At 41.4% G+C, this 25722-nt stretch overlaps 1 protein-coding gene across 5 annotated transcripts in view; it reads left to right on the plus strand.

Annotated features, from left to right (window-relative positions):
* EPSTI1 (epithelial stromal interaction 1) overlaps positions 1-25722 on the plus strand; it is a 101419-nt gene that overhangs the window by 4851 nt on the left and 70846 nt on the right. For 2 of the 5 annotated variants that reach the window (XM_072976314.1, XM_072976315.1), the window contains exon 2: positions 3793-3952. Coding sequence is in view for 3 of the 5 variants with exons in the window: in XM_015243694.3 (XP_015099180.1) it covers positions 17876-18054 (179 nt within the window). In the remaining 2 variants the exon portion in view is untranslated. Of the gene's footprint in view, positions 1-3792; positions 3953-17690; positions 18055-25722 lie in introns of those variants that run through there. The other 3 variants (XM_015243694.3, XM_015243697.3, XM_015243696.3) reach the window with 3 other exon arrangements.

Genomic DNA, 25722 nt, shown 5'->3' on the forward strand with positions numbered 1-25722 from the left:
TGGGTGCTTCAGGGAAAGAAGCTTCCTCTCTGTTGGGCTGGACGTGAGAAGAGAAGTGTGAAGCCTTAACAGTGGTTGGCAATCATTTGACAACCATGAGCTCGAGTGACCAGTAATTTATCATCCATTTGGATTTTATCATCAATCAGATGATTAGGTTTTTAAAAAGACTGTTTGTCACTGTGTGATTCACTTGGATATTTGCAAAAATGTTCATCCTTTGGGACTTAGGTAGGACGACAATGAAATGCTCTGCCTTAATGATACTCACTGAGCCACCTGTGACAAGGAAATACAGCTGAAGAGTGATTTCAGGACTGTATGCCTCATCCTACAGAAGATTTTAAAAACAAAGAAATGAATCTGAAGGAAGTCACCCGGGGATAAGCCAAACCAAATCGTGTTTTCATTTTTTTTAATTGTTTTTTTTTTAATGTGTTTTCATTTTTTTAACTTCAACATGCCTTTGCAGTTGACTGACTGCCAATAACTGGAAAGCTGGGTTTGGCTTAAGTCAAAGACAGTAAAATAAGTGCCCTTCATGGAGGTGTCCAGTGTCTAAACGTGGAAATGGGTATCAGTGTCCTGTAGATTTGTCTAATGGTCACCGAGGGCAGCATCTGCTGCTCAGGTGCCAGCGAGAGATAATCCCATGAAAGGAAATCTGGCACCAGTACCCATATGTTATTTTCTGGATCCAATTTACATTTTGTGCTTTTGTCTAACTGAGCCAAAACAGCATACGCCGTGCCAAACCCGGTTTTCTGATTATTTTCAGGCTGATTGAATCTGGCGTATGACATGGTTTTATCTAATTAACCCACATGTGGTACAAAACAAAACAAATTTGAAATGGAAAGCTCTTTCTGCCTCTACTGAAAGTCTGAGGTGAATATATAATTATTTTGTCCTCCTCTCTCAGCCAAGTTCACAGTTGAAAGAGGAGGTCTTTTATCTACTCAATAGCAAAACAAATTCTTCTCTGTCTTACCTGCCTATTTTCATTACAATTTATTGTGTTTTACACTTTCCCAAATCCAGCCCTTCCTTTGTCTCTCTCAGTCCCCAAAGGAGGAGAAATGTATGGAAGATATGTTCCCAACTGTGGTATGATAAGAAATGTATTTGATCTTTGTCCCTAGTTCCTAGCACAAAGGTTTTTAAACCGTTGGAATTTCCAGCTAGAAGGGCCTTTTGCTATTTCTAAGGAGCTCCTTTTGAGCACATCTTGTTGTTGGCATTTTGGTGCATTTTAGGGTGGGTCCCCTCTGTGGCCTCAGTCTGAATGCAGATGGTCCAAGTGATTAGAAAGTTGGAACATTTTGCTCCCCTCCCCCTCCCTGCTACTTCTGGGGATGAGAAGGGCAGGCTGCAGATTAAGCTCTATAAAAACTCTTTAAACAAGGAGATTTGATGAGTTTCCAGGTTGGTAAACTCAGCCACAAGCCTGGAGGTGGTGCCCTGCTAGTTCCCAGGTGACAGAAGCTCCTGAACTTGAGACTATTCCAGACCTCACCCTGAAACAGGAAAAACGGGTGTGAGGTGTGAGGAGGGCCATGTCCCAAGTCTTGGCTGAGTCCCTGGGACGTGCCCCACCAAGTGTGGGTCCTTGCATTCATGTAGGAAAGAATTTAAGAGTGAGCCACAGTTGAGTAATGGTAGATTTTGTTAGAGAGATACATGCTGCATAGAGTGTAGGCTGTTTCAGAAGGTGAGAGAAAGGCCACAAGGTGTGGGGGTTGGATGTTCAGACTGAAGTAGAAGTAGGTACGCACTCCATAGACAGAGTGTGGGCTGTCTCCGAAGACGAGGGAGGGAGAGAGGTGGTGAGGGGCAGTGTTGCCAGTTTTTATGAGCTTGGAAGCTTCACATGCCAACAAGTGTGAAGACTATTCCAACTACCCTGGGGAAGAGTCTGGGGTTCCCAGGAGTTGGGCCAGCGCCCACTCTTTGACCTTTTATGATTAGCCTTGGGACTGTCATGGTGCCTGTGGGCAAGGTATTCACCATGCTAACATATTACAATGGCTGTATATTGAAGCTCAAGGTCACTGGAAGTCAAATCTCCCTCCATCTTGAGCCTCAATGCCTACTGGGAGTTGAATCTTCCACCATTTTGGTGTTAATGTTGTGTCATTCTTTGAATGGCTGTGCGCTGCCCCCTTCCCTCCTGTCTCAACCCTATTACCTCTTCATCTGGCTATTTTTCGGTATCCTTTATAATACCCTCGATAATAAAGTGGTAAATGTAAGTAACTGTTTCTTTGAGATCTGTGGGTCTCTCTAGCAAATTAAGCAAACCCATGGAGGGGGTTGTGAGAAGCCCCAGTTTATTAGCCAATTGGTCAGAAGCACAGGTCACCTGAACTTGCAGTTGGCATCTGGGGAGATGGGGGTACAGTCTTGTGGGACTGAGCCCTTAACCTGTGAGATCTGATGCTATCTCTGGGTAGTGTCAGAACTGAATTAAATTGTAGGACACCCAGCTGGTGTCACAGAATTGCTTGGTGTGGAAAAATCCTGCTCTCTTTCGGTCTACACACATGCACACACACAGACATATACACATTTGGTGACCAGAAGTGTCAGAAGTGAAGCGTTCTGTATGAACAAAGAAGAACAAAGAGTGTTGCTCACCACCAGTTTTACAAAGTTCTAGAAGGGTTAAGTTGTAACCCACTGCACTCGCTGAGGGACAGTGCGCGGAAAGGAAATTAAGACTATATAACAGGACGAAGCCCTCTGTGCTTTGGACAAGCAGGCACCTTAGATAGTTAGATGCATATCTCAGGAAGAATTTTAATGACCTCAGGCTCTTGCCTTTTCCCATACACAGAAAAGCATTAAAATCATTAACTTGAGATATTTGTTCTTTGTAATTAGCAGTAGTCTCTTACCTAGATGTATGCTTGATTGCACGCATTTCCTAGTTAAAACATCATATATAAAGTGACTTCTCCCCCACCTCTTTGGAGCAGTTTCCTCAGAGCTAACTAACACTGGTTGTCTTCTGGGCTCTAGTCCTCAGCAGGACCTTGAATGAAACTTGATGAAATAAAATTCATGTTTTAGGACAAGACAAGAAAAATTTAAACATAAAATTTGAGCCTCCTCCTTCCCCTTTAGTGAGTCTTGTGCATCTACATTCACTAAATCTCCTTAGGAGATAACATTTCCTTTGTATCTCATCAACGGTCACAACTTTTTAGGAGACAGCTTCCTTCTTAATCTTGTGAGGGGCCACAAGGACCCTTGACGCACTAGTCACTTTTCACATGTAGATCCGGATTGTGTAAACTGTCAATAATACGTCATTTTATCCCTTTGTCTCAAAAACTTACATAACTGTGTTTTGACCTCTAACTGGTGGAAGAGTCCTCAGAGCTCTCTGAAAGACTGTCTCCATGGTTACAATCCCCAGGTTGCCTCAAATAAAACATTCGGTGTTCTTTCTTAGATTGACTATTGATTAATTTTTTCATTAACAAACTCAAACTCACAACTCTTCTGTTGTTTGTCTTTCTGCAAGTCCACATGTGTGAGCGGTAAAGGAGAAACACACAGGAGTGTTTTTTCCTTTATACTAATAAACACATGAGCTTGTAGGGGAGAAGAATTACTCTCCCCACCAAATATGTCTCATGGCGTATTAATTATCTTAAGCTGATTATTTTCTAAGAACGAGCAGACTGGGAAGAACTCTAAAAACCAAGTAGGTGGTACTCTTTTGTAAGAGATGTTTACATTTGTAAAGGAAATCTCCATTTGAAAGGGTGTCTCCCTCTGTTCCAGAAGATGATCAAATCTCCAGAAGCTCTTACAAGTGAGGAAAGAAATGACAAATCTGCATCACAATCACCTTTATTTGCTGTGCTTTTCCTGGCAACCTCCCACAACTGACTCCCTCACCCTCTACATCCTCTTTCATCTTTACCTAAGGATGATATTTAAGGTGAGGACTTTGGTCATTTTGACAAGTTACTCATTTTTTTCTGGTTGTCTCCCATGTATATATGTTATTAAACCTTGTTTGATAGTCTCCTGTTAATCTATTTCAGGTCAATTTAATTCTTAGATCAGCCAGAAGAACCTAGAAAGATAGAGGAAAATTTTTTCCTCCCCATCAGGCTGTTGGTTTAAAAAAAATCTTAAAACTGGATAAGAGAGTCTATCATATTTTGAAGAAGAATGTTAAGCAAAGTAGAAGTTTAACTATCAATCTAGTGTTGTAATTCTCCCATCCTTGTTATATCATGAAATAGTGGTCTGCATGCAGGCATCACATGCCTCATCAAGAATTGTGTCAGAATGCCTCATACATGGTGAGCACAGTGGTACTCAATACTGTTTTGTGTTGATGGCAGTAATAACATTGGTAGAGCAGGAAGTGGTACATAGCCACCATTTTTAAAGAGAGAACTAGTCTCTAAAATGATGCTAAAAAATAAAATGCACGTTAAACAAATCCTCTAGATTTGGGGGGGGGGGATATGCCAGGGGTAACTTGGTTGGCATGGCCACCATGGAAGGTGGGGTCTGGGTTTAGTGCGTGCGATGGGGTCAGGGGTGACGGGAACTCAGCCAGTGCAACCCCTGTGTGCTGTGAGGCTGAGGAGATGACCCACACGGTGAGGAGTCCTGTGAACATATGAGGAGACTGAGCAAATAAGTACATGCTTTAAAGATAAGGGAAATCTGGTTATTCATTTCTGAAGGGATCTGAAAAAGGAGAGATTAGAAAATCCCTGTGGTATTTTGATTGGAAGTAGTGTAAACCCATAGTTTTATATTTATATCATTGTCTATCTGTGTTAGTTTCCTATTGCGGCTGTGAACGAAAAATACTGCAAACCATAAATCATATCAGTAAACAAAGAATGCTGAAACCATCAGGTCATCAGCGGCTGCTGTCACCCCCCAGTGAAGACAAGCCTGCAGCCCGGCCTCTGCAGCCACTCACAATGGTGCACCCTGAGGGCACTCAGAATAAGAAGGGACAGGATGCTGGCCCTAGACAGCTAGGTGCTTGTCAATGGAATGAATTCAGTGGGCCCAAATGTTTGCTTCCTCCCATACATAGAAAAGCGCTAAATCCTTTAACTTGAGATGCCTGGTTTTCTTTAGTTAGCAAGCAATCTTTTAATGTTCCAACTGTCTGGTCTTTGTTGTAAAGCTCCTATATATCCTAGCTCCTCCCCTACCTCTTCAGAGCAGTCCCTCAGAGCATCTGAGAGTCTGTCATCCCAGGCTCAAAGTGGTTCGAGTCCTCAGAAATGTCCGCCAAATAAAACGTAACTCTCAATTTTAGGCTGTCAGTTAATTTCAGTCAACACTGCTGTAATGAATTACCACAAACTGAGTGGCTTAAAACACCTACTTATCAGCCCACAGTTCTGTAGGTCAGAAATCCAAGTGGGCTTGGCTGGGCTCTCTGCTCAGGGTATCACAAGACCAAAATCAAGGTGTCTTCCGGCTGGGCTCCTACCCAGGCTCTGGGAAAGACTCTGCCTCATTCAGGTTGTTGGCAGAATTTGGTTCCTTGCAGTTGTAGGACTGAGGTTCCTGTGTCCTTTCTGGCTGTCAGCCGGGGCCATCCTCAGCTGTTGAGACTACCTGCATCCTTCAACATGTCGTGCTGTTACCGAACAAAAGTTTGTGTGCCTGACACACAGTGAGGCCAAACAAACCGAAACATCAGAGTTTGGAGCAGAGAAAGTTTGATTGCAGGGGTGAGCAAGGAGGACAGGATGGCTTCTGCCCAAGAAAACCCTAAATTCCCCAATTGTTTTTGGAGCAAAGTTTTTGATATAACAATAGGCAAAATTTGTGGTCAGAGCTGCAGGGCATGTAACTTTCTTCTGATTGGCTGGTGGTGAGGTAACAGGGCGGTGCTCCAGGAATCTTGTGCACCTGGGTGGGGGCCTTAGCTCTTGCAGAAGAACTCAAAGAAAATCGATTCCACAGAACCCCTCAGCCCCATCCACCAAGTGATGCTGCAACGAGAAGTCTGTAAGTCAGAAGAGGCTCTCACCCAGTGATGCTGGAGTCCTGACCTTGGGCTTCCAGCCTCCAGAACTGTGCACAATAAGTTTCTGATGTTTATAAGCCACAGGGTCTGAGGTATGTTGTTATAGCAACCCAAACGGGCTAAGACAGTATCTTTTAATCCTCTTTTCCTTGCTGGATGGTGTCTCCTTTAAAATACTCAATATGATCACACAGAGCTAGAGAGAGTGAGGAGAGCAGTAGAGAATTCGATGAATTAGACTTGAAGCTTGATTTTGGAACTAACACAACACAGAAACTAACACAGTGCCTGTCAATGTTTGACACAGAGTAGTAGCCCAGTAAATGTGTGTGCAGTGTGTTATGTGTGGTGTATTCATTCTGAATTGCTTGCTTCATCTTTAAAATGGAGAAACTAACATTCTTCACAGGTTATATCAGGATAAATAATGAGCTAATAAATGGAAAAGTTCTTTTTTAGATTCTCAACCCTCCTGTAGAGCACATTTATATTACCTGTAAAAATGTTACCATCTCACTGTTACAGGACTAAATTTGCAGATCCAGATTATCCAGTAGGCTATTGTTAACTTGTCAAATAATAGCTATAAAAGACAATTTAGGATTTCCAGTGTGGAATGATCACATCTGGCCCTGAAATCATGTAAAAGCAAATGCGTAGGAAAGGTTTTATAGAGAAGGAAACAGGTTCAGAGGAGACCAGTAATTAGCTCACGGTCATGTACCCTTTAAGAATAAGAGACAAGACAGGTACATTTCTTGTTTAAAATTCCCCAAGTCCCAGTGTCAGTCATCTCTTTAGAGTACAGTTTAAATACAGTTTAGAATACAGCCAGAATTAAACACTGGTCTGAAGCACAGAACATTGATGGTACCTGAGAACTCATCTATCTCTTACTATTTATAACAGGATACATTTGATTGCTTCATTTATTTCCCCAGGGGCTTAAAACTCAACCTTCGCATTTCATAAGCCAGAAGCATGTGTCACTTGGATTAAATACACCCTGAAAAGGGATAACAGCATGATGACCCAAGGTCTTTTACTTCACAAAAAGCATTGCTGACAAACACAACTAGGAAATAGAAAATACCGTGTTTTGTTTGGGTCTTAATTTTGATTTCATGGCCAGATTCTGCATGAGTATGCAAGGCTTTGCAACAAAGTCTGTTGGACTATTTTAACCTGAACGGAGCCCCCAAACCTTTATTGGATACTGACATCGTACAAACGGTACCACTTTCCTAGCATTTTAGGTGTCCTGCCTACATTATAGCCATGATAATTTATTGAAAGCAACAGGGACTTAGGGTGAGGTGGGTTTGCTCTTCAAAATGCTTTATTTTTCACAACACGGTGCCACAAAACCCGTCTCACTGATGTGATGAACCTGTCCTCCAGCCAAAAGACCAGGGTGAACTTTTGGGGTCCGTTGCACAGGGTCTCAACGAAACCATACACTGACATGCAGACACACCACATACGTATTTGGAAGGAGTTCCAAAAGCACTGTTTAAATAATTAGACATTTCTGACACCAATAAACAATTTTTATACCCTTACTCTCCCCACATTCTCCTGAAGAGTGTCAGGCATTAAATCTACTCCCGTAGCCTTTGTTTCAGTACATTCTGGGTACACATTTCATTATGTAAGCTGATGCGTCTTGTGCTGTACACTACAACACCTACTCTATCACAAAAAAGCCCAAATTGTCATTCTGCTTGCATACAGCCTTGTGGTCTTAGCCTCGTGTTCTGAGAAATGACCTACTAGAAGCAATCTGAAATAAAAGTTCAAGACTTCTCCCTATACGTTGTCTATTTTTCAGCCTTCTAAGCCATCTCTTCTATTACAGTTTAGTGACTTCTCTCTAATGTCTTTCTGGCCAAAAAGCAAACCAAGAGCTGTTCCTAAAGATGCCAAGAAGGAAGACTTATTAGCTGGAGGTTTCTTCATCTGCACAGATCCCCAGCCTTGGCTGTACACTGGAATCCCTGGCAAGCCTTCAAGACTCCCGATGTCCAGGCTGAACCCCTGATCAGTTAAATCCGGCTTCTGGCGTGGCCCCAAGCCTCAGTGATTCCAAATTATAACCAACATTGAGAACCACGCAGCTAGAAGATAAACAGCTGGTTTACCAGCTGCTAGTCAACAGCTTTTCCACCTTGTCTGTCACCCTGTTCCTGTTGGAGTTGAGATTTGGAGGCTCAGATGTGTCTGTTTGTTCTTCCATTTCAGTGCTGACCCCACACCACTGGAATATCGGCCTGGTTCACTGATGTCCACCCCTGGATACCTGTTTATTTGTTCTATCTGACCAGCCTGGACCTGGAGTGAGCAGGGAGAGAATTCTAGTTCTCCTTTGATATCTTTTCTCCTCTTCTTCTATAGTGACAACATTGCTTCTATAATCTAAAGCTAGGGGATGGGACATCCAAAGTCTCTTTTCTGTCTATCACTCCCTAGGTAAATTCATCCAATCACGTGACTTTGAATACACACTATATGCCGATGAGGTCCAAATTTATGTCTTCAGTCTGGACATCTCTCTTGACACCCCACTGGGCTTGAACAGTTTACTCTCTTTGGGTATCTAGGATGCTGTTAAAACTTAACATGTCCAAAAGCGAGCTCACGTCCCCCTCACAGCCATCCCCAATTTAACTGATGTCAACTCCATCTTTCTAGCTATTAATGCCAAAATATTTGATATCATCTTTATTTCTGTACAATTCTCATCCAATCTGTTCTTGTTCATCCTACTTTCAAATTCCTGTTCATTACCCTTTAAAAACTTATCCCAGAATCTAGCCATTTCTCATTACCTCTCCTGCCATCATGCTGGCCAAAGCCACCATCATTTCTCATCTGGATTATCTTCATAGCCTCTCAACTTTCCTCCTTGCTTTCTTTCTTGATTTCCTTCAGTCCTAAATAATCATTGGAGGCCACCTTGGACGCTAGCTACCATGGTATGCCCATTGTTCCCCAAAGAGTCATATCTCTTCCACATGAATAATATATTCACCACCTCCCAAAGTCTCATTCCATTAGATCATCAGCTCAAATCTAGAGTCTCGTCACCTAATTCAGGTCTGGTGCACATGAGGCTTCTTACATGTAGTTACTTAGGTATCGTGCCTCCAGTGTAGTTTCTCTTGACCTGAAGACCTAGAAAGTAAAGGGACAAGTCATCTTCCCCCAATATATCCAACATAAAATGGTGGGATATGCATCTGATAATCAGGATAGATACCCTGTTCAAACGGGAAAAATATAAGGCAAGTAGGTGCCACTGGGCTATAGCAATTCTGAAATCCAGCGGTGTACAGATGGGCATTTCCTCCATAAGGACTCAAAACCTTCCTCCATTAGGACTCGTAACTCTCCATGGCATTTCTTTACACCCTCTGTGGTTCAACTTCTGTCCTTTGAGTAACCTTTCCTCTTCCATGATAGGTCTCCCATGTGTGCAGTTGTGTAGTTTTTTCAGACTGATTCCTGTCAGTACAAAACTTTTTTTTTCATTTTGTAACATATCTATCTCTTTTAGTCCAAACTGTTGGTGTTTCTGCAAATACAGTTCTCTCAAAGGGCCTGAGGTTTTTGTTTGTTTGTTTGTTTGTTTTTAAATGAATCTTATTTGGGTTATTCCACTGGACAGAAAACACATCTTGGCTTTTGTCTTGAAGGATAAACTTTGAAGGACAACACTCTTAAGCTTCTGAAACTTTTATTCTTTGAATGATTCCCAGAGGTATTTATTACCTTAGATCAGTCTTTTCTTTCTTTTTCTTATAGTAACTTTATTTATATTTCATGGAGGTACTGGGGACTGAACCCAGGACCTGGCACATGCTAAGCATGTGATCTACCACCAAGCTATACCCTCCCCTCTACCTTAGATCATTCTGATATCTTAGCAAAGGAATTAATAGCCACTCTCTCAGCTTCCTCTTTAGATGAGGCTTTCATGATGGTGTTCTGATTTGAGCTCTTCAAAAACTCATTTCTTACTACTCGGCCATAAAAAAAGAATAAAATATTGCCATTTGCAGCAGCATGGATGGACCTGGAGACTGTCATTCTAAGTGAAGTAAGCCAGAAAGAGAAAGAAAAATACCATATGATATCACTCGTATGTGGAATCTAAAAAAAAGCCCAAAAACAAAAACAGAGAGCAAGAGAAAGAGAAAAGAAGGCACTAATGAACTCATCTACAAAACAGAAACAGACTCGCAGACATAGTAAACAATCTTATGGTTACCAGGGAAAGGGGGTGGAAAGAAATAAACTTGGAAGTTTCAGATTTGCAAATGTTAACCACTATATATATATATATAAATAGATAACAAATTTCTTCTGTATAGCACAGGGAACTATATTCAATATCTTGTAATAACCTTTAATGAGAAAGAATATGAAAATGAATATATATATATATGCATGACCGGGCCATTGTGCTATACACCAGAAACTGACATATTGTAACTGACTATACTTCAGTTAAAAGAAAAAACCTCATTTTTTAAATTTAGCTTAGTTTGCCATTTAAGAGAGAATTTCCAAAACCAGCAAGTCCTGACTCCTTTTTAATAATCCTTCATTTAGGTTATCTCTCCCCTCTCATATTTTATTATAAGCAGCAAAAATAAATTAGGCAGGATCTTCAGCATTCTGCCTGGTAATCTCCTTGGCTAACCCACCCAGTTCATTAGGTAAATTTTCTAGTGTCCACATTTTCTGTAGGCAACAGTGTTGCTAGGCTAGCTACCACTGTGTAACAAAGATCCCTTATTCTCCAGTTCCTGATAACATTTCCCTTCATCTTTCACTGGCAGCCTCCTCAAACCCTAATAGGCTTACTCTAACAGTCTATTTAATGGTCCTAAACTTGCACTATCTTTTCCCTCAAAGTCCTTCCAGCTCCTGCTCTCTGTTCCAAAGCCAAACCCATATTATCAATTTTTGTTAAACTGTACCACATTGCCTGGTACTAAAATCTGTATTAATTCCCACTGCTGCATTACAGTTAGTCCGAATTTGGGGTAGGAAGCAAGAATCACTGCAAGCCATCTTGAAATCTGATTACTTAACAATATTTAACACACTACATATTTTATTTATTTTGTTAGTTGTCCATCAATAATGAAAGCTTTATTATGACAGGGCTTTTTGATGGGTTGATGCACTTGTTTATTCCCAGTGCCTGGAAAAGTGTCTGGTACATACTAGGTACTCAACAAATAAGTTTTGAATGACTGGATTAAGACTACATTTTTTTTGAAAAAAAAAAAAAGACTACAATTTTGGTTTGGATCCCGTCACTGCCACCAACAAAACAAAACAAGAATAAAAACAAAACAAAACAAAAACCTCCCCCTAGCCCCCCAAAAGCCAAAGGGAACCAAAGGAGAAAAAAAGTTACATCTCTTGTAACTGGGTTTGGCATATAACTATATTTTGACCAGTGAAATTTCAGCAGAAGTGATAAGTGCAATCTCTAGGTGCATACTTAAAGGGAATGGACTTGTCCTCCAGTTTCGTTTTCTTCCTCATCACTGGCTGGATTATTTATGCATTAGATGCAGATAAGAGAATCACCCTAGAGAAGGCAGAGCAACACAGTAGAAGCCTGGACCCTTGAAATCATAGAGTCACTATATAGCCCTGGCTTTGTGCATGTCAGGACTGGCACATAAGAGCAGCTTCTCAGATGTTTAGATCACAATTAATATTGCAGCTAAATCTATAATCTAACCAATGCAAGTCACATGAGTGAGGGAGGCTAGATAGAAGTACAATGACACCTGAAAATGGCCTGAGGAAGTAACATAATGGCCTAATACTATTTAGAAAGTGACAATATAGACTGCCTATTATACGGTAGTACACTGTAGGAGCTTACCACAATTTATGAATCTATTTTGATAGACATATGAGCTGTTTCTAGTTTTACACTTCCATGAATGACGCTCATATGAACATTCTTGTACATGACTTGCTGAACACATATACAAGTGTGGAATGGCTGGAAAAGAAAATATTCAGCCTCAGATGATTTTGCCAAATAGTTTTCCAAGCAGGTTGTACTAATTTACCAGCCCACTGGCAGAACATGAGAATTTCGGTTGTTTCACATCCTTGCTCACGATAGTTTTTCCTCTTTCATTTTAGCCATTCTGTTGAATGTGTTTGGAGGTATCTCATTGTAATATTAATTTGTACTTCCCTCATGACAAATGAAGTGGAACTCCTTTTCGTATATTTATTAGACATTTGGATATCTTTTTTTTTGTTTGTAAAGTGCTTGTTCGAGTATATTGACCAGCTCACTTTATTTTTTGAGTTTAAATAATCATTGCACTTATTTATTGAGTACACTACATTGGATACATGGTACTGAACACTTTGTACTTACCTAATGTATATAACGACACTATTCAGTAGGTCTTATAACTCTCATTCTCATTTTACAGTTAAGAAACTGAGGCCCTGAGATGTTCAGCAATCCACCCAAAGCCTCTCAGTTCTAAGTGGTAGAGACAAGATGTAAACACAGACCTATCTGACAGCCTAAAGTTTGAACAGCAAACCCTTGGTAGATACGTTTAAGGCTCACTCTCTCTTTCCTTGGACTTCATGTAACTTCATTATCTTAACCATTTTCAGGGATTGTCTTACTGGTACCTCAAGAAAAGGAGCCACATAGTTGATGGGCTACTGAGGACCACTCAGAAGAGTCTTGAACTCCGACCTGTGCAGTATACCTATGGGGAATCCCAACCCAAATTCACACAAGTCAAGTCAAATAGGAGAACCTTGGGTTTTATCCATAGAAATAGAAGCCTTGTCAGCTTCCAGAAGGTATTAGGGATGGAACAGTGTCACAAAATGTCTATGAGGTGCTCAGTAACATCCAGTTATGCCAATGGAGTTCCAGCTTCACTGGGGACTGTACTTCTGGGCCAGGCATTTATGCGTTGGGAGGTAAAACCATATACTGCTTTATTTCTATTCTGAACGGGATTTCAAGATAAAACACACTAAGGATATAGCTCTGTAATGTTTTAGCAATTGAAAGCCAAGAGCTGCTGGAACTGAAGTTAAGAACTCTTTGAGGACAAATTTAAGTATTATTAGAAAACATATATAAAGCTCTTGCATCGACACCTCAAAAAATAACTTCCATTTATATGGCATCAAGGTGCAATTTATGAACCACTTTCACATACGTTATCTCACCTGGCCCTCACAAACCCCTAAAGGTAGATTGGACAGGTGGTAGTATTATGATTAATAATTCCATCTTACAAATGAAGTATCCAAAGCTCAGAGAGTTTTAGTGTTTGCCTGGGGTCACAAAACTCTTGAATGGCTCTGCCTGGTCTCAAGGTCAGGTCTTTTGTCTTTTTCCTCTGCTCCACACATTCTCTTACAGACCTGGTGATATTTACAAAGGACTGTAAATGTGCACACAAGAGTTAAAGCATCAAAGCAACTAGGAGTTCCCTAAGAAGGGGCACTTTTGGAAAAGGCACAGTGGCTGGGTAAAAAAATAGACAGTCCTCTGGAGAGTTTCCATTTGATTCATTTATCACAGCTAAAGAAATAGATCAGGGGAATCTCTCTCCCAAGCCACTGACAGAATCTTCAGAAGTTTTTCCAAAGGGGGATTCCTCTCTCCCTGCAGCTGGTAGAGGTCTTGTGACAGCTACTACACAGTGTTAGAACCCAGAGGTGCAAGCAACTACCTATTCCTCAGATTTGAATTTACAAACCAAGAAATTCTGCCAGCTGCCAAAGGATAGGAAACATGGAAAGCACATTTCTACAGCCCTCATTCCCCCAAGTGACAGTGCACACTGTCACCAGCAAAATAGAGGGGACAGGTGTACAGCTTTCCATTCTTAAGCAGAATTCTTCGTGCTACACTATAAAGCTCACTATTTTAACGCTGCTAAAGAAAAGGAATTTGAACCCAAATTAACATGTCTGCTATTCATGAAAATTTGACATGTTGTATAAAGTACTGTCATTGTATAGATCATTTGATCATGTAATTACAGAGATGCATATTGGAGCATTAAGGTTTTTATTAATGCCGATTCTGTTAAGTTTAGCAACTTTGACCAAATCATGTCGGAAAATAATATGCAGCTGCTCATTGGGAAAATTATAGTAATTGAGGTACATTCCAAATCCTGAATTTTATCAAAAAATATATTTTGCCACAATCATCTTGCAAAATGTAAAAAGCTAGATTTGGACTCCAGAAGACCTAAATTCAAGTTCTGATTCTGTCACTAATTTGCTACGTGATGCTGACAAGTCACTTTACTGAAGTGTCTGTTTCCTAAAATGAGGTGGTAGTTAGATAATCTGAAACATGGAGCTAGAATAACAAGCAAGGTTCTATCTGTTCCCCTCTGTGGCTCTGGGGTCTGACAAACTGAGTGGCATGTGTTTATCATTCAATAAGTATTTCTTATATGAACTTAAGGTAATTTATTACTGCAGCATTCAATGATTTTATGGTATGCATGTGAAGAAATTTCTGAAGAATATGAAATTGTCATGCTACAAATATGCTCATACACACACACACACACACACACACACACACACACTTAAAATGAGGAGATGCCAAGTGTTTTACATAGCTCCTTTGTTAGAAAAGAAAAGAAAAGTGTTAAAATGACTGCTGTCCTAAATCTATTGGATTAATCTAACTTTCCACTATAGAATCAAATTGAAGGGAGCACAACTTTGTAGAATTTTCAGAAACTATTTTCACTGAGACACTTAATGACAAGAAAAAGCTAAGTCTATGTGTCTCTATTTATATATATTTATCCATGCTAATGAAGAAATAATCCAATGCAACCAATTTAAAAATCAGATACATATTTCCATTTATTTTCTTGGAACATGCTAATGTTATCATTAGACCCAGACCAAAGTGGTGAAGGTTCTTTTTGATGTTATTTTATCTTCTCTCATTGGACTAGCTAAAATTCTTCACTATAGCCCTGAATTACTATTTCCTCAAAATGTCTCATTTTACAACATTTCCCTTTGCACATCTCTTGGAATCCTCCTCTTTTCACTCAGCTTCCCTCTTCCCCCACCACAATGTCTTTTGCTTAGACTAAACTCCTTTACCTAAAGGAATGAGGAAATGATCATTTCCCAGAGGCAGTTATATTTGAAAAGAAACCATTTCCTAAGCAAATATCTAATTGGCCCTATTTCAGGCAATTTAACAATCTCAGTCGGTGGCAGGTGTTCCCCAAGTCCCTTAAAATATATAGGTGATTGTCTAGTTGAGTGTTGCTTCAAACGTTTTGTAATTCTCTCCTTCCTCTTCCTCTCCTTCTTCTCCTCCTTCTCCTTCTCTCCTCCTTCTCCTCCTTCTCCTCCTTCTCCTTCTATTGGGGGTACTGGGGATTGAACCCAGGACCTCATGCATGCTAAATGTGCACTGTATTACCAAGCTGTACACCACCATCCTATCCCCTCCACAAGGGAGATTCTTCAAACTTTCAAAGCTGTGAAATTCCTGCTTCAAACAAAATCAGGCAGCAGTCTAGGGTCTAGAAGAGACAGGGCTAAAGTGCTCTGGCTGAAGCAGGGATGGGGATCCAGAAGCTTCCCCAGTTGCCTGCTTCTCTCCACCAGCACAGCTGCAGAGGCACATGCCTCAGAACACCCCTGGTAGGAGGCCAGCCCCTATTCTCATACAAATGCACACGCAGAAGGTCAGAGACAGGGTGAAAGCAAGCAGATGATTCACCCTGAAGCAGCCTGAAGAAGCTTGTAGATGTCTATTGCAATAAGAAACAACATTCACATTTTAAAAAACCCTTTGAGAAGGTAGCCAAATGAACTGTGAACACAATAAACAATTTAGATTTTGCCTCTTATCTTCTACTTCTATCTCGTGTTTGAAACTTGGCTGTGTTACATGGTTGTGTTGTAAGATAAACATGGTTAATTAGGTATATTCCTGAAATCAACTATTACTCTTACCAGCTCCTTTAATAGAACTGGGTTTCCCCTAATTTGGGTTTTCCCTTTCTCAAACTTTGGATTTAATCCAACCACCTAAACAGTTGCTTTCTCCTCTGAAACAAAAGTTCCTGGAGGGGTTTTCCCAGCAGAAAAGATTCTGAAGATGACCTCCAGAGGGGACCACCCAGACCCACTGTTCACACTTCTCACTCCGCAGGCACCTCCAACGCAACAGTTCGCAAGTCAAACTTCTTTCACCTTCTGCCCAAACCTGTCCATCCTGGTTAATGAGGAATGGTTGGGCCACCTACCCATTTACAAAGCTAAAAACCTCAAAGTTACCATAAAAACATCAACCATTAAATTACTGGGGCTCCAAACTAGGTGTATTATGTCCTACACCACGTTCTGCCTGCCTTTCATGTTCATTCTTCCATCAGCAGTCAGACAGCTATCTGTCTTTGCCAAGCACCAGTGACACAAGTAAAACAGTCCGGCTCCTAAGTGGCTTGCTGACCAGAAGCTGGGGTGCTCCAGCCGCCCTGCCCCACCGGAGTCAGGTACCCACCTTGTCTGTGTAAACCTCTGACATCCCGCCTGCTTCTTCTCAATGAATTCCTTGAATTTTGTTGCTTGCTCTCAAATGTCCCTTTTCTTTGAATTATTCCAAGGGCTAATCCCTAGTTTCTCCGAGCATCCACCAGCCTTACACATTGTCTTGTTCTTTGCCGTATCCCTTGGTGGCATTAACGTTTGTTTGCACTTCTAGAATACAGGTGACGTGAGGCGAGAGCCTTCTTTCACCTCTGTGCAGCCAGCATTATGACAGCAGTGATCAACCCAGCACACAGCAGAGTCATCCGGGACCTTTTAAAAAACACGAATGTCAGGACTCACCCCAGACCTACAAGTACAGAACCTTGCAAATCCATATTTTAAACAGTTCTCACACCATAGTTGAATCATTGCCCAATCTTGCACAGAGCAGGTATTTAAACAGTATTTCTTGAATGTCTGATCAATTACTTAACAAGGCTGTATGGAGAATCACTTCTGCCTTCCTCTCAGCCTGCTTTTTCTTTGGCTGTTTAATTTTTTTTGGGGGGGGGAGGTAATTAGGTTCACTTATTATATATATGTTTTAAATGGAAGTGCTGGGGAATCGAACCCAGGACCTCACTCATGCTAAGTACACACTCTCCATCGAGCTATACTCTCCCCGCCTTTTTTGGCTTTTGATTTCACTTTCCATTTCCTTTAACTTGAAAGCACTTGTCAAAACCAAACAGCAGTCATTCTTGATAAAAGGCAACATTGTGTTTCGATGATTTTAATCGTTGACCTCAACTCTGGCATCTGAAGATTAATACATTGTTCACAGTCTCAGATACCCAGCAGTAACCTCATATTAGGGTGACCTTTTAAACAGCCCGTAGAGTGTCTTTCAGGACTTCAGTCCCCTTGTGGCGACTACTCTCTTGCACGAGGTGTCCGTGTCTGATCGTAGATAACATTATCATCGTTGAAGGTGGTTGGGAGACCTCCAACCTACTCACCTGGAGGCGGCCGAGCCAGCGCCCCTCAGCATCCCGGGGGGCGCGCGGCCGGAGCTGTCACCTGCGTTCAGGTCAGAGGTCGCCAGAGAGCGGCAGGGCCGGGCAAGTCCCGGGGGGCGGGCGCAGTCTGCAGCCGGTAGCGAGAATCGAAACTCAGCTGTTAAAACCGCGGCCCCCGCCCTTCGGAATCGCATCTGGAGACCCGCGAAGCGTCCCAGCCCCGCCCGCTTCGCTCCCGCAGCAGCAGCGGCCCCGGCCCCGCGGGCTCTGAGCCATGTACACCCGCAGTAGGGTGCTGGGCTCCGGGTCCGGGGTCCCTGCCGCCTCCCGCCCGGCGCGGGACCCCTCTGTGCGGAGCAGGGAGCTGGGCCCGCCGGAGGGTCCCAGGCCGGGTTTGGAGGCGACTCCCGAGAGCCCTTCGCTGGAGAGTCCGGAGCGCACGGCCCCGAGGTTGTGAGTATTAAACCACCTGTTCTGCGAGGCGGGAGCCCAGCCCCCGGACGGACTCCTGATCACTGGAGTTTGAAACGCAGGGGCCCAGTCGCAGGGCTTCTGAGAAAACGAAGTCTCATTTGCCTGTACAAAAGCAGCCATGAATTACCTTCTAAACTGAGTGTGCCAGTCGAGGGTCCTTTATTGAACATCCGGGCCCCGTTCCTTTCAAGATGACTTTCCTGATTCTTGTGACTGGCTCCAGGACTGAAAGTCATGGGTGTGTAATAACCGCCTAGACTTCTTAGTAATTTTCCAGGTATCTCCAGAACTCATACTCTTAACTAGTAGGAAAATAATTTTTTCCTTCCTGTTTTGAAAAATTGATGCCCTGAATAGTATCTTCACATCAGCTGCCAGGGTAAGGGTGAAGAGGGAATAGGTTACGGGGTAGAAGGTGCAAATGCTGCCTCTGGGAGCTCACATCCCAACAAAACTCCCGGATAAAGCCAGCCTCTTAGGACCAGAGGACTGAGCTAGAGACGGTGTGAGTGACTGTGGTGTTTCTTGTCGCTGGTGTTGTTAAGTGCTCTACATAGGGACAGCTAGGTAGCACTCATTCTTGGTCTTTGGTTCAGGGGCCACAGTTGCTATCCTGGGAACATTTATTATGTGAAGTGTCAGCGAGCCTTCCTTTCCCACCAATGGAATGAGTTGCTCAAGCAAAATTAAAATTCTGCAGGATGGTTAGTAAAGACATGACTGCTTTTGAAGTGCTGCATCTGTGAACTGGAACTTTCCCAATGGTTTCATTTTCAGTTCCCCTTTTCTTTTCTTTTTTTTGTTTCCTTTTTCAGTTTTATCAGGTAGAATCCTTTCCACTTTTCATTAACTTCCAGTTACGCGAAAGACAAACCCTGGTTTGCTGGTTACTAAGAAATAATATATAACCTTATGACCAATAAACTCATTTTCTTTCATCCTTTAACTTTTGAAAGAATTCATAAGTACCAGGCTTTGAATATTGTTCAGCTTAGGGTTAGCTTTAGATGGGGTGGATGACCCAGATGAGTTCAATTAGAGATTGCTGCATTTCTCTCCTCAGAATGGGAGGTATCTGGCCACATTAATTTCTAGTAATCTACATCTCTAAAAGCTGTAACATTTGATGTAGCAGAGTTCACTCGATCTATAATTTCATGTTGATGATAACACCCTCCACATGCCTTTTTTCTATTACAAAGCATCTTTTTATATATAGTCATTTAATGGCAAGCTCCTATCATCTCTAACATTAGCAGTTGTATCTGTTTTCTTATTTGATTGTAAATTACCCCAGAATCTTGCTGGGCCAAATTACTCAGAAGGGGATGGTTTTCTAATTAATTACCCAGACCTCAGTATCTGAAGACCTCATTGCATTCTTTTTTTGATTTCTAAGATTTGACAGTAGACCATTAGCAAGTTCATGGGAGAGTTCAGTTACATTTCACAGGACTCATTATTTTCTTGTGAACCAGTTGTAATGAGCAGAATATTATAAGGTACATTTCCTTGTAGATATTTAACATGTAAAATCCTGTTTGGACCACTCTGATTTCTTCTTATATCTCCATTAGTTACGTATGTCTACTGTTTATTTTTGCTTGTTTCCTTTAATGGAAGTAGGAAACCAAGGTTGAATGGCAAATAACATCACAGTACAACACTGACAAAAAAGTTATTAATATTTGACTTTTTGGGAGGGAAATTAGAAGCATTTTCTGATTGAAAATTAAGAAAAATTTGGAAGGAAAGAGTTATGTGCTCAACAGTGAAACTTCACTTGTTCACTTTCAATATGAGCTTATTTATATGATCAAGGGTTGAACTTTGACCCTGGTTTGTAGGGAAGCCCAAGTGTGGGCAAAGAAGCATGGGCCTTGATGCCAGGCAGGCTTGAGTTCAAGTTCTGATTTGGCCATTACTTGTTCTCTGAACTTCAGCAAGGGGCTTAGCTATTTTATGCTTCAGTGTCCTCATTACTTAAAATGAGACAATACCAACCTCTCAGGGTCTCTGTGTCTCTGTGTGCGTGGGAGACATGTATGCATAAAACATAACTTCATGCCTGGCAGAAAGCAGATATCCAGTAAATGCTGGGTGCTCATAGCCTTGAATTCGTACAACAAATGTTTATTGACCAAGTACTATGCTGTCACCCTGGAATGTTTGTGCCGTGTAAAAACACACTGATTTAAAACACTGACTTACATACAGATATAAATAAGGAGACTTTAAGGCAACTTGTTAAAATGATTCCTGAGGACCTCTAATTGACTCTAAGGCAAGGCTGAGCTCTTGACTATATTTGGATTTAAGTAATTACAAGTGTTTACTGATAAATATTGGCTTTCCTAATTATTTTCAGTTGGGGATTTTATGTTGTCCTTAAATCTTGTAAGCTAATTATACAGATTTAAAGAGAGGAGAAAGTTCACAGAAACTTCTGATCCCGAGTAATCCTTTACCCTCTCCCCAAAATCTAGATAAATGTCAGACTAAGGCGTGAGTTTTTCTGGAAGGGATTATCCCCTCACTTCACCCAAGTCTGGGCAGTAGGCTCTTGCCTATGATAGTAACACAGGCAGGGCTCACTGTGTTCAGATATTTGTCTGTAACCATACCTGGAGGTGGTCCTTTAGCTTGATGTCTTTTGAAGGAAATAAAAAGATATTCTGAAAAATGAATCCATAATGTGGAATATTACTGTATAGTTAACTTTAACATAATTTATATACAGACTCAGTTTACCTTAACATATTTGTGGTCAACTCTATAGTGAGAACCATAGAGACAAATCTTAGCAATAACAACAGCAAACACTTACATAGTCTTAGTATGTTGAAGTGAATTAAGGTGAATTACATATGCTAACTCTTTCAATCTGCACAACAACCCTATAATAAGAGAGGGTCTTTAGCTCTGGACATTTAATTAAAAATATTGGAACAAATAACTACTCAACAAAAGACAAGCCCTTATGAAGCTTATAATCTAATTGATGGGGGCAGACAGTTATCAGATAATTATATTAATAACTCTTTATATGCACTGGCTTTAAAGGAAAGCCAGGGCTTGAGCTAGTCTGGGGAGCAGGAAAAGTTGTTCCCGAGAGGTGATGTTTGAACTGTGATCTCCAGGATAATCAGGAGTTGTCGTAGTTGTTTTTTCCCTGCCCTGACAAATACATTGTTCCAACAGCAATAATCTGTAATTCAGTTCAATTCTGACACCACCCAGAGTTGATGCAGACCCTGCAAGTTAAGGGCTCAGTCCCACAAGTCTGCCTCCACTTTAGGAGTAAGCCACTGGTGTCGCCCCAGGCCGCCCACAGTTCTGGCTGCCAGTTTGGGGGTTCCCACAACCTCCCCCCATGCCCAGTTCACTAGAATGACTCACAGAACTCATGGAAATCACTATACATGTGGTTACAGTTTTATTTTGAATGATACAATGTTGCAACAGCCAAATGGAAGATTTATTTGGAGGGAGGTGTTCCAGAGAACTTCCTTTCTGGGCGGGTCACCCTCCTTGCACCTTGGTGTGTTCACTTATCTGGAAGCAGCTAAAACCTTGTGTGAGAATTTTTATTTAGGTTTCAGCACTTAGGCACAATTGATGAAATCAATGGCCACTGGTGATTGAATTCACTCTCCAGCCCCTCCCCTCCCCAGAGGTGGGGGCAAGGTGGACAGGAAAGTTCTAAATACGTGGTTGTTTTTATGGCAAACAGCTCCTGTCCTGAAGCTATCCAGGGCCCCCACCAGGAATCATCCTGTTAGCATAAACTGACACTATTTTTACTTGAAATTCCAAGGATTGTAAGGAACTCTGTGCCAGCAACCAGGGACAAAGATTAAATATTTATACTTTATTATACCACCAGAATTTAAGTAGTCTCTGTGGTGGCCAGAGAAGCTTGCTATTTAGATCTTCAAAAGAACTGACAGTGCTATACAGTATGATCTTATTGTTTATGTGTTTTACATGTAGTAGGGAACTATATTCAATGTCTTGTAATAGCCTATATTGAAAAAGAATATGAAAATGAATATATATATAACTGAATTGCTATGCTGCACACCAGAAACTAACACAACATTGTAAATCAACTACATTTTGACTAAAAAATGAAAAATTAAAAAAAATGTTTTTAAATGTGTCGCTGGTGATTAGGTTCTTGTCTCATTGCAGAAAGAATTCAGAGACAGGACACGGAGGTCAAGAAAGTAAAGTGAGGATTTATTAAGCAATAGGTAGTGTATTCTCAAGGGGAGAGCAGGTGGGCTCAGGTGAGCAGCTGCTCTGAGTTTCTTTGGCAGGTTTGTTACATAGGGTGTGAAAATGAATGGGTGGAATAGTCATTGGGGAGGGAAGGGTTTGGGATCATATTACCTGATTTTCATCCCAGCCAGCTCCACCTTCTGAAGGGAAGGAAGGATTTTTGTCCTTATTTAGTTTGGATCAGAAGTGTCATGGCATCAGTGCATGATGGGTATCTCTATTCCGCAAGGCTAGTTTTATTGTAATGGACATAATGAGCAAAAAGTTACATTTGGACATTGGAGATTCCTGCCTTTTCCCACCTTTCTTTGCCTCCAGGACATCTGTCACCCCAAAATAGGTGATCTCTTATCAGTCCCAAGGTTCCTGCTTTTCTCTGTCTGCCCAAGAACTCCTGTTGTTCGTAAGATGTATGATTTCCTGCCATTTGGCCTCTGCCCTCCTTTCTCTGCTAATATCCAGCTATCTGCCTGCTCTAACCAAAGAACTTACTGTGGGGACCATGGTCAACTGACAGTGCTAGCTGCCTCTTTTGGAATCCATTACACCCTTTACTCTGAGATCATACTTATTCTGTACTGTTACCAGCCAGCGTCTAAACATCCCAGGGTACTAATGACAGCCCATTCTTGGCCTATGGAGGACTACTTTGTTGAGCACTATTTGCCAGAAGACTCTCCATTGACCTATCCAAGCTTTTCTCAGAACTGTATACCAGCCTGAGGCTCTTCCTTCTCAATCCTTCCCTCTTTCCTTTCACAGGTATCAGTCCTCTCCTGTTCTCAAGGCTTTCCCTGCCTACTCCTGCTTGTCCCCCTTTTGTCCTTCACAAGCCTTCCTCCTAGTAAATCTCTTGCATGTCTGATCTCATCTTGATGTCTGCTCCTTGGAGGACCCAACCGCCCGACCACAGCAGCTTAGACGTGGTGGCTGTTGGAGTGTCCTGGTAAAACCCACTCCTTTCTCTTACTTCCTCTCTTGGGGTTCAGGGGGTGTTCCCTACTTTCCTTACTCTAATTTTAGTGCTTTTCCCAGCTTGTTGTGCTCTGGGGAAGAAAGTACCCTGGGAATCCTTCCCTTCACCCTCAGATTCTCAAGAGACAGTGAAGGGAGGATAAAGAATGGCTTGGTAAGACCACCTATTAATGGCTGGTATCTGACTCTTCTCTCTTGAAGAACACTGTGTTAATTTAGTATTAAACATTTTGTAAATAAAAGATGAGATTTAAGATGAGATATGTTATAATACAGTCATTAAATTATGGTATTCCAATTTTATAAACATCACTATTTAATAATTGTTGGGTGTGCTCTGAATCCTGAAGTGTAATTTATGTCTAAAACAGACCATCGAAAACGTCTTAAGTCGTTCTTGACTCAGTTCATTTGAATCTGAATTAGCCGCATAAAATGGTCTTAAATGCAAGTTTTTACAAACTTATGAGAGCCTGTAAGAACTGCTTTCACCTTTTCTTCTTCACTGCCATGCCCCAGATTTCTCTTCTGTCTCCGCTGATGACTGCGAGAATATAAGCTTTTGCCTATAGATGTTAAATGGCGTGAAAGCATCAGGCCATTAGTCCTCCCTGGAGATAGAAACCTGAATAATGCCCAAGTCCCTTTCAGTGCTCTGAAATAATGGTACAGAGGAAGAGAAGAATTTATGATTGATTCTAATGAGTCATCTTCTTGATGGCTCTGTATAGATAGCTATTCATTAGGAAACTGTTTAACTCAATCTCCCGGCAAGACTCAAAGGCATTCAGAAAGTTTGTAAAACAACAGTATTTAACTCAATGATAATTGTATGACTCAGTGAGCTGAGTAGGTGTCTCAATGATGACCAAATTCTACTACGAAACTAATTGGTAGAGCTCTCTATATTTGACTTATTGTAGAAATGAGAAATGTGGCAACGCATTGCAACACTGTGGTAACAGAAAGTCAATGAATTGTGACTTAGAATAGTTAAACTGGGTACTCCGAGGGACTAACATCAAGACAACAATAGCCTGAACTCTTATGTCTCCAATTCGTAATCGTGTGCTAGACCTTACCCTACACCTGTCATATAAAGACTAAAAACTTTTCCCCTTTATAGCTGAAGAAACCGCGTCTTGAGAGTCAGTGATCTCCGAAGGTCGCATGGCTTTTTTAAGCCACAGAACCGGTGCTCAAACCTGGGACTACCTCCCAAAGTCTGGATCCTGAGCAGGATGGAGCTGGAGAAGGGAGGGACAGTGCAGCTCCTGAATTTCCTATCAATTATCATATTTTTACATCAAGAAAATAGAATTTCTATAAGCTCAAGAGAGTGGTCCTACAGAAACAGTAATGCAACATCTATTTACAGCTTTAAAATGATGGGCTGGGGACGTAGTCTGCAGGAGCAGTTTCTGTGCAGCTCCTCACTCCTCTGCTGCTTGTCCTCCCGGCAGCTTGGTGGGCTTGCATTAGAGCAGTTTTCTCACTGTCACTGTTTCTGAGCCACTTCAGCAACACAGTGGCTTCCAGCGATCTTTCACACTTCCCACCACAGCCTAACGTTAGCACATCATTTGACATTCGTGACCTAGTTCATGCGTGGGTATCTGTGGGTTTATATATAACTGAAAAAATGTCACAAAACAATTCTCATCCTTAACTATATGTGATGCACTTCGACATTTTCTATTCTTATTCATTAAAAATAAATCCATTAAATTGATTCCGTGACCCTTCAGTGAGTTACCACCTACAGTGTGAAAAGCATAGTTTTGTGCATGGCAGAAGAGATTGTTGGAGCAGATGGAAAGAGAAAAGACATTTTGGCTTGATTAGGTCAAATTTACCTTCCTGTTTATACAGCAGGGTAGAAACTATGGTCCTGTTTAGAAAGGGTTTCCAACTTTTCTGCACTAGATTCCACTTCTCCGTGTGGTATGCATTTGCAGTCTGCCAAGTCTTGAGGGGGCAATCATTTTTGCTCAAATACAGTATCAAAAATGAGTGGGCATTTCTCAAAAAGCCTTTGACAGCTGAAACAGTGAAACAATAAATCAACGGGATGATGAAAGCTTGAAAACCCATAATGCCTATAATAATCAGTAGAAGCATAGCAGAAATGAGAAAAAAAAGAAACTTAGTTCAATTACACAGTAAGGTTACTTACTTCAAAGTCAGTAGAGTACTGTAAGGTTATACATATTGTTAAGGTTAATTGCATCTATTCAGAAAGTATTTGAATCTGAAACAAAAGCTTAACAGGAAAAAAAATCATCAAAGGGAGAAGACTGCATTTGAAGGGTCTGTTCTGTATCAGAGAATCAGCTGATGATGGTTCCTTTGTTCTGTAAAGTTTGTAATCCACCCCCCCAAATATGA

This window comes from Vicugna pacos, chromosome 14 (assembly GCF_048564905.1).
Source record: "Vicugna pacos chromosome 14, VicPac4, whole genome shotgun sequence".
In the NCBI taxonomy this organism is placed as follows: domain Eukaryota; kingdom Metazoa; phylum Chordata; class Mammalia; order Artiodactyla; family Camelidae; genus Vicugna; species Vicugna pacos.